Source organism: Giraffa tippelskirchi, chromosome 10 (assembly GCF_054371585.1).
Source record: "Giraffa tippelskirchi isolate mGirTip1 chromosome 10, T2T-mGirTip1v1.2.pri, whole genome shotgun sequence".
Taxonomy (NCBI): domain Eukaryota; kingdom Metazoa; phylum Chordata; class Mammalia; order Artiodactyla; family Giraffidae; genus Giraffa; species Giraffa tippelskirchi.
Window position 1 is genome coordinate 149,792,533 of NC_137284.1, and position 17,566 is coordinate 149,810,098.

Below are 17,566 nucleotides of genomic sequence, written 5' to 3' on the forward strand. Positions count from 1 at the left end.
TTCTCTTATTGGAAACATAAACTCCACTTAAACCATTATCAGTCATTAACACTTTAGGGTCCATGAAGGATTTAATAAAAGGTTTGATAGAAAGGTGGATCAAAGAATCTGACCTTGAAAGGGATGACTGCTCATAGGTGACAACAGATCTGTAACAGGAAAACTCAACTGGAAATACATTCCTCCAGCATCACCACTTGCCTAGGTCTTGGCTGTATGAGTTGTTGCCCGTATACTTAATGTCTTTGCAGTGATCCGATGAGGAGAGGTGTGTTTATGGGGCCCAAAGGTGGAATAATAGGGATGGGGTTGTCAATAGAATCAAGAAACAGTGTATCGTAGGAATTGAAAAGAATTTTATTCAAGCCAAACTGAGGACTATAGCCTAGGAGATACAGATTCAAAAAGCACTTGAATTGTGTTCCTCTGGACTAAAATATGGGAGAAGCTTGCATATAGGCAAAATCCACTAGGTTACATAAATTGTTTGTCAAGAATTAAGACTGGAACTGGCAAGTAATAGCGCTTGTTAAGCAAAAATAGTTTGGGCTCTGAAATGGTTGCAAGGGGAAACCTTGAGACGGTTAAGATTACAGTTGGCAGTTGTTAGCAGATACTGTTTTGAAAACCACTGTTGGTGTCCTTTGAATTTGATATAGTTCATAAAATTCAAGTTCTCGGCAAAGCAAGAATGTGTTTGAAACCCCATCCACAGTGGCCACCCAGCTCCATTTTGGATGCCTGAACCATAGTTTTTATCTTATCAGAACAAAGAACAAACATCAAATATGACAGGGGTACATTCCTTCAAACTTTCAGAAGAGGAGGATTAGCACGTACACAGTGAGTCAGCATGTCCTTGGTTCCTGGGAAGGGACCCTCATTTTTGAACAAGTAACTAACATTGGCATCCTAGGAAGAGGGCAGGGCATTTATTCCTATCTTCAAAGTGGACGTTCTAAATGATCTGCTAAATGTACTCTTTCTTTTTTTTTTTTAATGCTTAAAGTAGGTATACCATGCGTGTCTGACAAGCCCTACAACAGGCTGTTCTAGTTGGTATAAATTTCAAGCCAAATCATGGATAAGCCAGAATGACTTCCCCATACCTCAGTACATGAAAATTTCCTCCTTCAGACCTCAGTCACAGACACCCTGAAGAACCCTCTACATTGACACTAACCATGGCCACGTGCAGGCAAAACCAGAGAAGGCAAATGGGGGGCAGTCAGTGGGCCTAATGGTAACTGAGCTCTGGGGGAAATTTGCATCCTCACTGAGCCGAGATCACTTTCCTCTGCAGCTTGAGCATCCTCCTTCTAAGGGAGCTCTGGCTCAGATGCAGAGCCTGAGCTTTCTTTTTGCGTCCCCAGAAAAGAGGGACTCTTCTCACATTCCCTGAAACAGGGACTGTGGATGGAGGAGGCAGGAGGCCAGGGACCAAGGCCCAGGGTGGTGACCGGCAGACGGGCCAAGATGCATCCCGCATTCACAGTCCTCTTCACGCTGCTGTTTGTCCTGCTGTGTATCCTGGGCCTCCTGGCCAATGGCTTCATTGTGCTGGTGCTGAGCAGAGAATGGGTGCGACGTGGGAGGCTGCTCCCCTCTGACCTGATCCTCTTTAGCTTGAGACTCGCCCGCTTCTGCCTGCAGTGGGTTGGAATGGGGAATAACTTCTACTATTTCCTGCATCTGGTCGAGTACTGCAGCGGTCCCGCCCGGCCGTTCTTCGGTCTGCCCTGGGACTTCCTCAACTCCATCACCTCCTGGTTTGGCTCCTGGCTCAGCGTCCTCTTCTGCATGAAGATTGCTAACTTCACCCGCCCTGCCTTCCTCTGGCTGAAGTGGAGGTTCCCTGGGTCGGTGCCCTGGCTTCTGCTGGGCTCTCTCCTCACCTCCCTCATTGTCACCGTACTGTTTTTTGGGGGCAACCTCGCTCTGTATAAAGGGTCCTTCATTAGAAAACCTTTCGGGAACATGAGCTACCATCAGTGGAGCAGGATTCTGGAAATGTACTATTTCCTTCCCCTGAAACTGATCACTCTTTCCATTCCTGGCTCTGTTTTTCTGGTCTCAATGGCTCTGTTGATTGACTCCCTGAGGAGACACACGTGGAGGATGCAGCACAGTGCTCACAGCCTGCAGGATCCCAGCGGCCAGGCTCACACCAGAGCTCTGAAGTCACTAGTCTCCTTCCTTGTTCTTTATACTCTGTCTTTCATGTCCCTGATCATCGATGCTGCAGGGTTCTGCTCCTCAGAGAGTGACTGGTACTGGCCATGGCAGATTTTAACCTACTCGTGCACCTCCATCCATCCGTTTATCCTCATCCTCGGCAACCTCAGGCTTCAGGGGGTGTTCAGGCAGCTGATTTTGTTGGCCAGGGGCTTTTGGGTGGCCGAGGTGGTGTGATCCCCTTAACCAATCCATCAGAAGAGGCTCAAGTGAGGATGACAGAGCCACAGACCATTTACATGAAAATATCCTCAATATCTGTTGGATCATATTGTGGGCTTTCTCCTTTGGGAAGGAGAGGAGGGGAGTAAAATCTGGGAACTCGTTGAGCATAATTTCTTCCTGGAACACTATTAAAATGTGGCCCCAGAGGTCCCAGAGACCCAGCATCATCCAGAAGGTCAGAATATAAAAATTCTGTGTTAACTCTCTCTCTTTGTATCCCCTCTGTTACGTGGAAGCCTTTGGTTAAGAAGTCTTAACTGCACTATCTTTAAAAAAAGTAATTTTATTTATTTCTTTATCTTTGGCTGCGTTGGATCTTTGTTGCTGCACGGGTTTTCTCTAGTTGTAGTAGTTGGGCTTCTCATGTGGGATCCTCCTGGACCAGGAATCAGACCCGTGTCTCCTGCATTGGCAGGTGGATTCTTTACCAGTGAGCCACCAGGGAAGCCCCTTAACTGCACTATCTTATCTCAGTTGTCTGCTGGGAAATTAAGAAAAATCGTGTCTGTTACTGAACTAGTGTGTGGCTGGGGAAGCAGTGACCTCCCTGAGGATAATGTAGTGATCACTATGTGAGCCCCAGAGGACAGTAATTGTGGTGGATAGTGGCCTGGGCTGTGTGATCGAATAGTCCTTCTTTCAATGGAGATTCTTTTTCTCTTACCAAACTTGGATACTTCGATTTTAATTTTATTAAAACTACTAGGTTTCTTCACAACACATTTTCTCCTTAATATTTCTGTTGTTCTGGTTTTGATTTTCTCTCAAGTGGCAGCCAGACTTTTCCCATGTTTATTCTTCCTTTGGAATCACATGTTGTGATTCTTCTTCTTTTTCAGATTGTCTCAAACTTTTTCCTAAAGCAAATGTCTCAAAGTTACACGTGAATTAAATAAATGAATTTTTGTTCTGGAAAAAAAATAAAGAATTTCACTTAGTTTGTGTTCAAAACTGTTTAACAACTTCTTTTTTTTTTTTTTAAAGAATCACCCCATTAAATCTTATGTTTAACTATTTGTTTAAAACGGTTTGTTTCAATTACTATGCAGAAGTTTTTAGAAATAATTTTGGAAAAAATTTTAATTAGAGTTATGTGCCTCTAAGGCAGAATATAAAAAGTTTTTGCTAAAAGTATCAATGTGCATATTTCAGAGACTAACTGCAATTAGATTCCTGATAGAAATTTTAATCTCTGCTGAGAGTAAAAATAATTTCCTTACTGATCAGGGTATATGCTGTTGAGTGGGTGTACACTCATGAACTAAAATCTCTGGGCAAATTATTCCACACTTTAGCTTTAACTACTTTTTAATAGGTAATATGTTTACATTGTTAAAAATTCAAAAATTACTGAAGAGTATGTATAAAAAATCTCTCTCCTACTTTCCCCTTCTGAGGTATTCTTAACGGTTTCAAGTCTGTCCTTCTAAAGATATTTTATTCTACAACAGAAAGCTATGAATACGTAACAAACCTTTCAGCTAAGTTACTTACAAACTACTGTATTCCAGGCGCTATGCTTAGTTGCTCAGTTATGTCTGACTCTTTGCAACTAACTAGCCAACTGAGTTATTACCTATCACCTGTGGCCTTTATACAAACGGTTGTACATGATTCATGCTTCTCTGTACCTTACTGCTTCTGCTTAGCAATACATGAATCTTGGAGATCTACACATATGCACACACATGCATTTCCTCACTTTTTCAGATGTACCACAGTCTTTAAAATTGTCACCTGTTCGTGGTCAGTTACAGTTAATGCCTGTCTTTTGCTATTATAATAATGATAGCAATGGTGCAGTGTTGACTGTCTCTTGTACCTATGTAATCTTGTACCTGTACAAATTAACTGTAAGATAAAGTCCATGAAATGGAGTTACTGGGTCAAATGGCATGTGCATTTTTAATTTTGATGTGTTGTCCTCTATAGGTTTGGATCAATTTGCTTCCTCACTAGCAATTTATGAGAGTGCTTATTTTTACACTTTTCATTTTTTGGCCAGTCAGTGAAAGGTGGCATACTAATGTAGTTGTAATTTGCGAGACTTTTTATGAGTAGGGTTTATCATTGTTTTATATGTGTAGAGCCATTTGTTTTTATTCTCTGTGGAAAGCCTATATCTTTGCTTAATTTTGAATTTGGATTTTGACTTTTTTCTTCTTTTTTTCTTTTTGGCTGGACTGGATTTCGTTGCTGTGTGTGGTCTTCTCATTGGAATGGCTTCTCTTGTTGCTTAGCACAGGTTCTAGGGTATGCAGGCTTCAGTAGTTGTGTGGGTTTAGTTGCCCCATGGCGTGTGGAATCTTCCCAGACCACAGATTGAACTCATGTCCCCTGCACTATAGGTGGACTGCTAACCACTGGACCACCAGGGAGGTCCTAGCTTTTTTCTTATTGGTTTGTAAGAACTCTTTATATCTTAGCAAAATTAACTCTATATTTGATGTGAATGGCAAAACACTCCCCCACCCTCAATATTTTTATCTTAATTGATTCTAATATTAATTTTTAAAAGCATCTTTATTTTGAATAATTATAGACTCACAGAAAGTTACAAAAATTGTAGAGTCTTCTCCAATGATGACACCTTTTTTTTTATCTTATGCAGCTATAGTACAATATCAAAACTGTTAACAGTTTCCACTAATTTTTTTAACATGCATTCATGTATATATGTGATTAAATGCAATTTTTCCCCATGCATAGATTTGTGTAACCACAATCAAGACACAAGCCATTCCATCATCACAAAAGAACTCCCTCATGCTATGACTATGCATCTGTACCTACCCCTCTCCTTACCCTTCATGGTTTCTGTTTTGTTTTGTTTCTGTTTATGCTTCTTACTTTTGCTGGGAAGGATTGGGGGCAGGAGGAGAAGGGGACGACAGAGGATGAGATGGCTGGATGCCATCACCGACTGGATGGACATGGGTTTGGGTAGACTCTGGGAGTTGTTGATGGACAGAGAGGCCTGGCGTGCTGCGAATCATGGGGTCACAAAGAGTCGGACACGACTGAGTGACTGAACTGAACTGAACTGATGCTTCTTACTTTTATAATACCGGGTTTTGCCACACAGAATTTTTTTTTTTTTGCTGAATTTATTCAAATCAATTTTAATAAATGTTGAGATTTTGTCTCAGGAGACATTCCTCACTTTGATATCATAAAAAACTGCCATTTGGTTTCTTCTAGCACTTTAATGCTTTTATTTTTACATTTAAATATTTGATCTCTATGGAAGTTATTCTTATATAAATTATCATGTATAGGTGAAATTTGCTTTTTTCCAAATTATTAGCTTTTTGCCCTAACACTATTTATTGGTCTTTTTCTCCACTAATTTAAAATGTTACGTTATATCATTACTAAATTCCAGTATATGTTGGTTTATTTCCAGACTTTCTATTATGTTTCACTGCCTTGGTGTAATCATGTGTCATTATCATGGCATTTCGACTATTTTAGATTTATGATGTTTGAGTAACTAGTAAACTAATCTTTCTTCACTAATCTTCTTTTTCAGAAATTTCTTGGCTATTATTTTTAAAGTAGTAGTGTCTGATCTCAAACAAAACTTTCTTTTTTATTATTTAAAGTTGACCTTGTTAAACATATACTTTAACACAAAGAGACATACACATCCATGTTATTGAGTCTTCTGTTCAAGAATATGGTATGCCTTTCCATTTGTTCAAAATTTCTTTTATTACTTTCAGTAATGTTCTAAGTTTTTAAAATATAGATCTGCATTTTTTTTTGTGATAAGAATTCCTAGGTATAGTTAACCATTTATGCCTTAGTTTCCTGTACATTAAATTAGGTGGTACTATGTTCATTGGAAGGACTGATGCTGAAGCTGAAGCTCTAATACTTTGGCTACCTGATGTGAAGAGCTGACTCATTGGAAAAGACCCTGATGCTGGAAAAGATAGAAGGCAGGAGGAGAAGGGAACAAGAGAGGATGAGGTGGTTGGATGGCATCACCTACTCAATGGACATGAAGTTAAGCAAACTCTGGGAGATAGTAAAGGACAGGGGAGCCCGGCATGCTGCAGTACATGGGATCGCGAAGAATTGGACGTGTCTTAGTGACTGAACAATAACAACTAATTTTAGAATAATTGCAAAGATTTAATGCGTAATATATGTTTATGACATTAACAGTACTCATAATTTGTTAATAGTATTATAATAATGCATATTTAATGTTATTTTTAAAAATTATTTTCTGTATCTTCATCAGCATGGAAAGAGTAGAGGAAATGGGGTGTGGCAAGGAATTTTCTAGCCACCAGGAAAGACCAGTCTTTCTTTCTCTTTCTCTGACTCTTGTTTTTTTTTTTTTTCCAATTTTTTGAATTGCCAAACAGTGCAAATATGCTAAGTGTGACTGAGATAAAGAAAAAAACCACTTGTGGTGGATAAGAAATCACTGAGAAGGAAGTCTGATGCTGAAGAAGGCCACTGGAAGTTCACTAGAGGGTGTGACTAAGAGAAGAGTTTACTTAAGTAGCATTCTGACATCAGCTGAGGAAGTAAGAAAAGAACTAGAAGTTATTTTTTTCTATTTTTTTCCTTTGAAGAAATAAAGGAGAAAGGATGAAATTATAATGAATAGTGAGTGTTACTATACAATAGCTATTATCCTTAAACTTTATTCTATATTTTATTTTGTAAGATTGCTATGCTATGCTGTTATGTTAAAAATTGAAAAGACTAAAAAAAAGTGTTAGAAATCACGTTAGATCAATGGGAAATCAGATTGACTGGTGGACCCTTGATCATATCCTCTTTTTGAGCAATGTTTTTTTTTAAATGATAAGTTGGATTCTGTGGGCGTCTCAGGTGGCACTAGTGGTTAAGAACCCATCTACCAGTGCAGGAGACATAAGAGACGTGAGTCCAATCCCTGGGTTGGGAAGATCCCCTGGAGAAGGAAATGGAAATGCACTCCAGTATTCTTGCCTGGAGAATCCCACGGACAGAGGTGCCTGGTGGACTATGGTGCATGGGGTCACAAAGAGTTGGACACAACTCAAGTGGCTTAGCATGCACACAAGTCCAATTCTATAATGTCAGGGAAGCTTGTCTAAAACCCCCATCATATCAATCAGTGGCAAATATCACAGCTTACTACTAGAGCTTTTATAAAACATATTTTCTAAAATTTAAAAGCATGTTTAAAACCAGTACCTAAATTGGGATGTGTTAACCTTTTGTGGTGGCCACAGATTCTTTGAGAATATATCAGTTAACAAATATTTTTTGAGTGCTTACATGTAGACAACGCCCTGAGCTGGAGATAAAGTAGTGAGTATCACAGATTAAGCTTCTACCCCATGGGACTTTCAGTCCTGTGGGGAGTTGGGAATAGTGTCTAGTCATTCATGTGAGCATGTCATTACAAATTGGGACAAGTGTGAGGATGAGAACCCATGGTGTCCTGTGAGTGTGTAGCAGGAGGACTCAGGCATAGAGCTGGTGGGGGCAGGGAAGAGGCATGTACTTCCTCATGAAATGATAAAAATGGGATGAGATACCACTTTAGCACACACTTCTAGGGGCTCAGACCCCAAACCTGTCAATGAGTTTCAGACTCAGAAGCCCTGCTCTCTAGTGGTGTTCCTGGTCTTGAGTGTGTAAAGCGGAGAATGCTATGGAGGAGATTTTTTTCTTAGTAGAAGAGACTGGGTTAGTGTCCAAGGAGCAGAAGGTCCTAAAGTCAGAGGACCCTCTGTCTTGGAAATTTCCAGGTGGGTTCAGACAGATGTTATGTTGTCACATCGGTTTGTTATCTCCCTTTTCTCTAAGTGATTCCAGAAATACTCTCTTAATCTGGCTTCCATTTTGGACCCTGAATTTTGTTTTCCTGGGGTTCATGCACTGATTTATTCTCCATGCAAAAAGAAATTGAAGGCTTTCCTGGGCTAGTGCCTTGGTGAGAATCAGACTCATTTTGTGAACCGATATTAGAAAAACAGGCACCAAATCCCTCCCAACCAGGGCAGGACCTGTCTAACCAGGGGGTTGTTGTCTAATCCCGAGACAGAAAAACAGAGTTGTCGTCAGAGCTAACACTTAAATAAAACACCAAGTAAGCTCTGTTTATATTTGCTTGATCTTCAGCTGTTGCTCAGATGGCGTGGTTATCTTCTCCGTTAAAAAAAGGAAAATAGGAATCTCCACACTGTTCTCCATAGTGGCTGTACTAGTTTGCATTCCCACCAACAGTGTAAGAGGGTTCCCTTTCCTCCACACCCTCTCCAGCATTTATTGCTTGTAGACTTTTGGATAACAGCCATTCTGACTGGCGTGAAATGGTACCTTATTGTGGTTTTGATTTGCATTTCTCTGATAATGAGTGATGTTGAGCATCTTTTCATGTGTTTGTTAGCCATCTGTATGTCTTCTTTGGAGAAATGTCTGTTTAGTTCTTTGGCTCACTTTTTGATTGGGTCGTTTATTTTTCTGGAATTGAGCTACAGGAGTTGCTTGTATATTTTTGAGATTAATTCTTTGTCTGTTGCTTCGTTTGCTATTATTTTCTCCCATTCTGAAGCTGTCTTTTCACCTTGCTTATAGTTTCCTTTGTTGTGCAGAAGCTTTTAATTTCAATTAGGTCCCATTTGTTTGTTTTTGCTTTTATTTCCAATATTCTGGGAGGTGGGTCATAGAGGATTCTGCTGTGGTTTATGTCAGAGAATGTTTTGCCTATGTTTTCCTCTAGGAGTTTTATAGTTTCTGGTTTTACGTTTAGATCTTTAATCCATTTTGAGTTTATTTTTGTGTATGGTGTTAGAAAGTGTTCTAGTTTCATTCTTTTACAAGTGGTTGACCAGTTTTCCCAGCACCACTTGTTAAAGAGATTGTCTTTTCTCCATTGTATATTCTTGCCTCCTTTGTCAAAGATAAGGTGTCCATAGGTGCGTGGATTTATCTCTGGGCTTTCTATTTTGTTCCATTGATCTATATTTCTGTCCTTGTGCCAGTACCATACTGTCGTGATGACTGTGGCTTTGTAGTAGAGCCTGAAGTCAGACCCAGCAATCCCACTGCTGGGCATACACACCGAGGAAACCAGAATTGAAGGAGACACATGTACCCCAATGTTCATCGCAGCACTGTTTACAACAGCCAGGACATGGAAGCAACCTAGATGTCTATCAGCAGACAAATGGATAAGGAAGCTGTGGTACATATACACAATGGAATATTACTCAGCCATTAAAACGAATACATTTGAATCAGTTCTAATGAGGTGGATGAAACTGGAGCCTATTATACAGAGTGAAGTAAGCCAGAAAGAAAAATACCAATATAGTATACTAACGCATATACATGGAATTTAGAAAGATGGTAACAATAACCCTGTATGTGAGACAGCAAAAGAGACACAGGTGTATAGACAATCTTTTGGACTCTATGGGAGAGGGCGAGGGTGGGATGATACGGGAGAATGGCACTGAAGCATGTAAATTATCATATGTGAAACGAATCGCCAGTCCAGGTTCAATGCATGAGACAGAGTGCTTGGGGCTGGTGCACTGGGATGACCCAGAGGGATGGGATGGGGAGGGAGGTGGGACGGGGGTTCTGGAAGGGGAACACATGTACACCCATGGCAGATTCATGTCAATGTGTGGCAAAACCAATACAATATTGTAAAGTAAAAAACAATAATAATAATAATAATTAAAAAAAAAAGGAAAATAGAAGGTGCTTTATCTATCATTATAACCTATGTTCAATTATCAACTTCAAGACCTGATCATTCATTTTTATTTCTAACATTTCTCTGTATTGTAAATAACTTCTGGTCTGTGTCCACTAGCTTCCCAATTCTTGGTCTTTCAACCTTATCTTATAATAGTCTGCCCTAAATAGAGGAAGTTGAATTATAAACAGTTGATTCACTTACTCCCACTAGTGAAGCATGAAATGGAGAGTTTGCTGGACTGAAAGAAGAAAATAGTTTGTCTCAATTAGTCTAACAGGCCTGGAGGAGAAGAAGAGGATAATTTCTAGAATATTATATATTAAATGTGCTACTCCCCACTTAAAAAACTGTGCTCTCTTGCTATTGCCTCTAATGCAAATTCCATGGCCTTGTTTTCAAAGCCCTACTGTGCACACCACCCCCACTTTCCAGCCTTACATCCTCTTCACTGACTCCTCAAAATGAAATCTTTGCTCTATCCAAACTGGTTTGTTCACTCTTTCCCAGACAGACCTTGGTGTTTTCTGTCTCCTCACCTGACTTGCATCATTTCCCTGTGAGCCAAGAATGAACTCTCTCTCTCTCTACTCTCTCATCTATCCACGTTCTACCATTTTCTATGGCCATTTTAATTTTTCCTTCCCCATCAATTCTTTTGCAAACCACCTAGATTTTTTTTCCTCCATAAGGGAATTTTGTGAATTCCATGGGCTTTAATGTCTATCTCATATTTGGCAACTAACCAAATATTGCCTAATTGTACTTTGCCATTACTGGATTATGTTGCAATTTCTTTTCAGTATTTATCTCTTATCTTTTCATATAATCTCCAGGTTGTGGGGAAGGACCTCATATTAGATTGGGTGTGTCTCCTACAGCACCTGGCATGGTGTATTGAACACAGTGGAGCTTGACAAAAATCTGTTTACTGATTGATATTTCTTTCTGAGTCCTGCATGGTGTCCAGGGCCCCATGATGTTCTCAACACTAGGAGGGAACCCTGCGACATCCATCCAGGTCACATGGTTCAGCACACAGTGCCCACAGGTGGGCAAGTGCATGGTGACTGCCATCTCCACTACAAAATTAGCCATGCCCACAAACCAAGAGACTGCTGTCAGCCTTGGACTGATTGCTGCTCTGCAGTGCAGGAGGGTGACCACATAGTGATCATAGACCATTGCTGTCAGCAGTGAGAACTTAGTCCCTCCCCACCCGCCCAGGGCCAGGCAGAAGAAGTGCTGGGTACCACATTGGGTGGAGGAGATGGTCTTCTTCTCCAGGAGGAAGTGCGCCAGCATCTGGGGAACCCCGCTGGAGGTGGGGGAGGTTGCCGAGGAAGAAGTGCGTGGGCAGCTGGAGGCGGGGGTCCAGCCGGACCAGGACGAGGATGAGCCCGTTGCCCAGCAAGGTCAGCAGATAGGCGGCCCCAAACAGGACAAAAAGGCCAGCCTGGGTCTGCCGGTCCCCGGAGAGGCCGAGTAGGACAAACTCACTCACCCAGGTCAGGTTGTCCCTCCCCATGGAGCAGGCGGGTCAGGCTGCCTGAGGAGGTGGTGGCTTAAAGAGTCCAGAATCAGAATTCACAGTCTGGGTCTGAACAAAGGACTTCAAGTGAGACTGCAAGTGCTTGTATGTTTTCTCCATTAGACTCTGAGCTTCTTGAAGTCAGGGACATTTTCTGATTTTTCTTTTCATGCAAAGATTTCTAATGAATGTTTCACAATAAAAAACTTTGTGTTGGGGAAATGAATAAAACAGTTTTCAAGTGCTAGTGTTAAGGATTATTATCTGATCCCAAAACACAAGGCTTGCGTTCTGAAACTCTCCCTTGTCCTTATTATTCATTCTGGGGCTGGTGGTTTTCTGGCTTCTCCTGTAGTCCAGGCTGGGTCAGTGACAGAGAAAAAAAAATCCCTCATTTGGTTCTCAATGTACTGATTAAACAAGCTTAGTCCTAGGATGATAAGATCAAGGCCTCACTGTAGAACATTATACCAACTATAATTATGTCCCAACTTTTTGTGATTATGCTATTTCCTTGGTGAAACTGTGGCATTCATTTGAATGCTAAACTAAATGATTAATAAAAGATGAATGCACACACCACTTACTTGCAATAACAACATTTGGAAACTGACAGTGCCCACTGATGAAGTCAGTGAGGGAGTGCCTGTAAAGCCCTTGGAGCTTTGTTATGTGTAAATCTTTCTGTCATAGCAAAGACATGTTTGCCCTTGGAACACCTCCCTGTTTATTTTGCTGGTCTTTAACCTCTATCAAAAAGGTTAAAAAGACAAAGGTCTGTCTAGTCAAAGCTATGGTTTTTCCAGTAGTCATGTATGGATGTGAGAGTTGGACCATAAACAAAGCTGAGTGCCGAAGAATTGATGCTTTTGAACTGTGGTGTTGCAGAAAACTCTTGAGAGTTCCTTGGACTGCAAGGAGATCAAACCTGAATATTCATTGGAAGGACTGATGCTAAAGCTGAAGCTCCAATACTTTGGCCACCTGATGTGAAGAACTGACTCCTTCGAAAAGACCCTGATGCAGGGAAAGATCGAAGGTGGGAGGAGAAGGGGACAGCAAAGGATGAAATGGTTGGATGGCATCAACAACTCGATGGACATGAGTTTGAGTAAGCTCCGGGAGTTGGTGTGCTGCAGTCCATGGCGTCGCAAAGAGTCAGACATGACTGAGTGACTGAACTGAACAGAGGAAGTTTGAGAAGGAAGGAAAAAACTCCAGATTAAAGGGTTTGCCTATGAAAATCCCACAGGACCCATGGTGGGAACCAGAGCAGTGCTTTCCACATCAGCTATACCTTAGAATCACTGGGGTGCTTTGAGAACTCCAGAAGCCCAGACCACACTCTGAAGTAATTAAGACAGAATCTCAGGAGGGTGAAACCCAGACATTCATGTGTTAGTAACTTTACTGTTTCCTGTTAACTAAAGTGTAAAACTTTAATTACACATTTGAGAATCACTGCTTTAGTGGGAACTTTTAACCTTATTTTTGAAAACTCAAGATGTAGTTTTTTGAGATAAAAACCCAGAAGAGTTTTTGAGGAGGAAAAATCTTTGACCTAAACTTCTCATTCTTTGTTTGAAAAAGTTGAGGCCAAGGGAGTTAAAATTATTTGCCTCAAATCCCACTGAACCGGTTAAAAAGTGATCCTGGATATCTTGCCTTTTGTGTGCTGGGTCTCCCCTTAACTTTAGCCTTCTAAAGTGAAAGTGTTAGTCACTCAGTCATATCCAACTCTTTCTGACCCCATGGACTCCTCTGTCCATGGGATTCTCCAGGCAAGAATACTGGAGTAGGTAGCCATTCACTTCCCCAGGGGATCTTCCCAACACAGGGATTGAACCTGGGTCTCTTGCATCGCAGCAGGATTCTTTACTGTCTGAGCACCAGGAAACTCTTAACCTTCTAAGGTCTGGCCCAAAACAAATGTTTTAGAATATCTTAGATCCAGGGGAGAACTAGTTAGTGTCAAATGAGATGATATGTGAGAAAGCTCTTCATAACTCCAGTTCAGTTCAGTTTAGTCGCTCAGTCGTGTCCAGCTCTTTCGGATCCCATGAAGTGCAGCACACCAGGCCTCCCTGTCCATCACCAGCTCCCAGAGTTTACTCAAACTCATATGTCCATCAAGTCAGAGATGCCATCCAACCATCTCATCCTCTGTTGTCCCCTTCTCCTCCCACCTTCAATTCCCTGAATCAGGGTCTTTTCCAAGGAGTCAGTTCTTCACATCAGGTGTCCAAAGTATTGACTGGAGCTTCAGCTTCAGCGTAAGTCCTTCCAATGAATATTCAGGACTGATTTCCTTTAGGATGGACTGGTTTGATCTCCTTGCAGTCCAAGGGACTCTCAAGAGTCTTCTCCAACACCATAGTTCAAAAGCATCAATTCTTCACCGCTCAGCCTTCTTTATGGTCCAACTCTCACATCCATACATGACTACTGGAAAAACCATAGCCTTGACTAGACGGACCTTTGTTGGCAAAGTAATGCCTCTGCTTTTTAATATGCTGTCTAGGTTGGTCATAACTTTTCTTCCAAGGAGTAAGCGTCTTTTAATTTCATGGCTGCAGTCGTCATCTGCAGTGATTTTGGAGCCCCCAAAAATAAAGTCAGCCACTGTTTCCACTGTTTCTCCATCTATTTGCCATGAAGTGATGGGACCGGATACTATGATCTTTGTTTTTCTTCTTTCATTTTCATCAAGAGGCTCTTTTGTTCTTCTTCACTTTCTGCCATAAGGGTGGTGTCATCTGTATATCTGAGGTTATTGATATTTTTCTCAGCAATCTTGATACCAGCTTGTGGTTCATCCAGCCCAGAGTGTCTCATGATGTACTCTGCATATAAGTTAAACAAGCAGGGTGACAATATACAGCCTTGACGTACTCCTTTTCCTATTTGGAACCAGTCTGTTGTTCCATGTCCAGTTCTAACTGTTGCTTCCTGACCTGCATACAGATTTCTCAAGAGGCAGGTCAGGTGGTCTGGTATTCCCATCTCTTTCAGAATTTTCCACAGTTTATTGTGATCCACTGTTATTTGATCTCAGGCCAAACTATGGTGGAGGTAGTGAAGATAATGGCGACCTTCTTTAAAAGGTCCCATGCATGCACTGCCACACTCAGTGCCCCCAACCATGCAGCAGGCCATTGCCAACGCACGCCTCTGCCAGAGACTCCTGGACACTCATGGGCAAGTCTTGGTCAGTTTCTTGTGGGGTCACTGCTCCTTTCTCCTGGGTCCTGGTGCATACAGGTTTCTGTTTCTCCCAGAGTCTGTTTCCCAGTCCTGTGTAAGTTCTGGCAGCTCTGTGGTGGATTAATGGTGACATCCTCCAAGAGGGCTTATCCCATACTGAGGTCTGCTGCATCCAGAGCCCCTGCCCCTGTGGCAGTCCACTGCTGACCTGTACCACTGCAGGAGACACCCAAACACAGTTCCGTCTCCGTCTCTGTTGGGTCTCTGGGTCCTGGTGTGGACACAAGGTTTGTTTGAGCCCTCTGAGCATCTCTGGCAGGTATGGGCTTTGATTCTAAATGCGATTTTGCCCCTCTGACCATCTTGCTGGGACTTCTCCTTTGCCCTTGGATGTCCTCAAAGTCGCTCCAGCACAGTGCAGGTGCTGCTCCAGCGCCACATGGCACACATGGGGTATCTCCTCATCCTTGCTGCAGTGGTGCTTCAGAGCATTTAGTTAATGCTCAAACTTCAGAGCATTATTTAAATAAAAAGGATCTGTATCAGAGATATGTGGGATGGGCCATAGAATCTAATTAAATGGAAATGAAAACAATTCAACCCAAGTCATTCTAACATGGTTTGAACATAGGGCTCTGGCTGGATGGGGGTGAAGAGGGCAGAGCAGCTGTATGCTATCCTCTGTCTTTCCTATCGAGTTGGAACCTACCCACTTCCTTCTTTCAGTCCTTTTGTGGCTGGAAGGTGTCATTGTAGAAAATGCCAAAAATAGAAACTGGCTTTGGCACAATACCCAGCCCTGGCTTTCCACAGAGCTTATTTCTTTCATCAGTGCAGTAAGTAACCAAGCTATGGTCCCCAAATGTGGTTCATGAGTGCCGAGAACAGCAACTAAAATTCTTACCACTGAAGAAAGTAAAATGTACAGTGAGAGTCACAAAAAAGAATAAAAGCTGGGAGGAAATTTTAGGATCATCATCTCAACCTCTATGGTTACAAGTAAGGAAACTGAGGCTCAGAAAGCACAAGTGATTTGCTCAGGATTGTTCTGCCAGTTGGGAGCAAAAATTAAATTGAATCTGAAATCTGATGACCACAATCCCATGTTCTTCCTGTTACATCACATTATGTTACCATTTGGAGCATGAAGAGTGTATCACAGCCACTACTGGGGAGCAGCATCACCATAGAATGAAATGTAGGACAGGTTTGATTTATAGGGAAGTGGGTGTCAGAAAAGATGTGGTGTTTGGATGCTGCTCCTGGGGAGTCAGATGGAAACTTTGAACTGCCATAAAGGGCTCCAGAATCACTGCAGATGGTGACTGCAGCCATGAAATTAAGACAGTTGCTCCTTGGAAGAAAAGCTATGACCAGCCTAGACAAATATTGAAAAACAGAGACATTACTTTACCAACAAAGATCCATCTAGTCAAAGCTATGGTTTTTCCATTAGTCATGTATGGATGTGAGACTTGGACCATAAAGAAAGCCAAGTGGCAAAGAATTGATGCTTTTGAACTGTGAAGTTGAAGACTCTTGAGAGTCCCCTGGACCACAAGGAGATCCAACCAGTCCATCCTAAAGGAAATCAATCCTGAATATTCATTGAAAGGACTGATGCTGAAGCTCCAATACCTTGGCCACCTGATGTGAGGAACTGACTCCTTGGAAAAGACCCTGATCCTGGGAAAGATTGAAGGTAGGAGAAGGGGACAACAGAGGATAGGATGGTTGGATGGCATCACCGACTTGATGGACATGAGTTTGAGCAAGCTCTGGGAGTTTGTGATGGACAGGGAGGCCTGGCATCCTGCAGTCCATGGTGTCGCAAAGAGTTGGACACGACTGAACTGAATGCAGGAAAACAGACTGAAGAGTAGTTTGGCCAGATCAGTGGACTGGTGGTCCAGTTTGCCAAGTACCAACTGACCTCTTTCCATTTTATCTATAAAAGGGAAACATCCACCCCATAGAGAAGTAGAAGGATGGAGCCCACATACCTGGACTCTCAACTTTCTCTGAAGCCAGGAGGTAGAATTGGAAAACCCCCTCCACTAAGCCCAGCTCTTTCACTCCCCTTTTCTGACTTCTAACAAACAAACTGCTTAAAGGATAGAGAGAGTATTTTCTTTTTTTTATTGTGCCCTTTCTAGTTTGAACAGAGACTGGCATATAGAGCTGGTGGACTGACTGAGTGAATGAACATCATTTATTCATTGAGAAGTGGTTTCTTTAAATTTCATTGTCTTATCTAGGAGCTCAGTGTAGAACCTCACTGTTGATGTTTTCACAGAGTTCACTCTGTGATACCAGTTCAAGAATGACTCTAATCAGAAGGGTCTCTTGAAGGATAATACAGTTTTTGCCTCCTGATAGTAAGTGTCCTTTAAATACATTGAATTTCTCTTTAAAGACTCAAAAGGGCCAAAAAGACTTTAAAGGGCTGAAAAAAAAGTCCTAAAGCTCAAATAATGGAGTAGGAGCAAAAAATAGGAAACTAGGAAATTGAAAATATTTTGTACACTTTCCCCCTCTTTTCTAACCTATAATTTCATGAATTGGTATCTTCTTTGGATAAACTACATGTATGCACTACAACTGTGGACAATAGAAACTAAGTTTTATTTACAAAAAATATGTTTTAA

The 17,566-nt window shown here is 41.6% G+C and overlaps 1 protein-coding gene and 1 pseudogene across 1 annotated transcript; one reads left to right on the forward strand and one right to left on the reverse strand.

Annotated features, from left to right (window-relative positions):
• Positions 1–532: 532 nt before the first annotated feature.
• On the forward strand, positions 533–3,385 carry LOC145523721 (taste receptor type 2 member 41-like). Its single transcript, XM_081534501.1, has one exon. It carries the CDS (start codon positions 1,417–1,419, stop codon positions 2,410–2,412), a length of 996 nt encoding a protein of 331 aa, XP_081390627.1. The 5' UTR covers positions 533–1,416; the 3' UTR covers positions 2,413–3,385.
• A 7,650-nt stretch (positions 3,386–11,035) lies between these two features.
• On the reverse strand, positions 11,036–11,711 carry LOC145522508 (olfactory receptor 2F1-like; annotated as a pseudogene).
• Between the last annotated feature and the right edge of the window lie 5,855 nt (positions 11,712–17,566).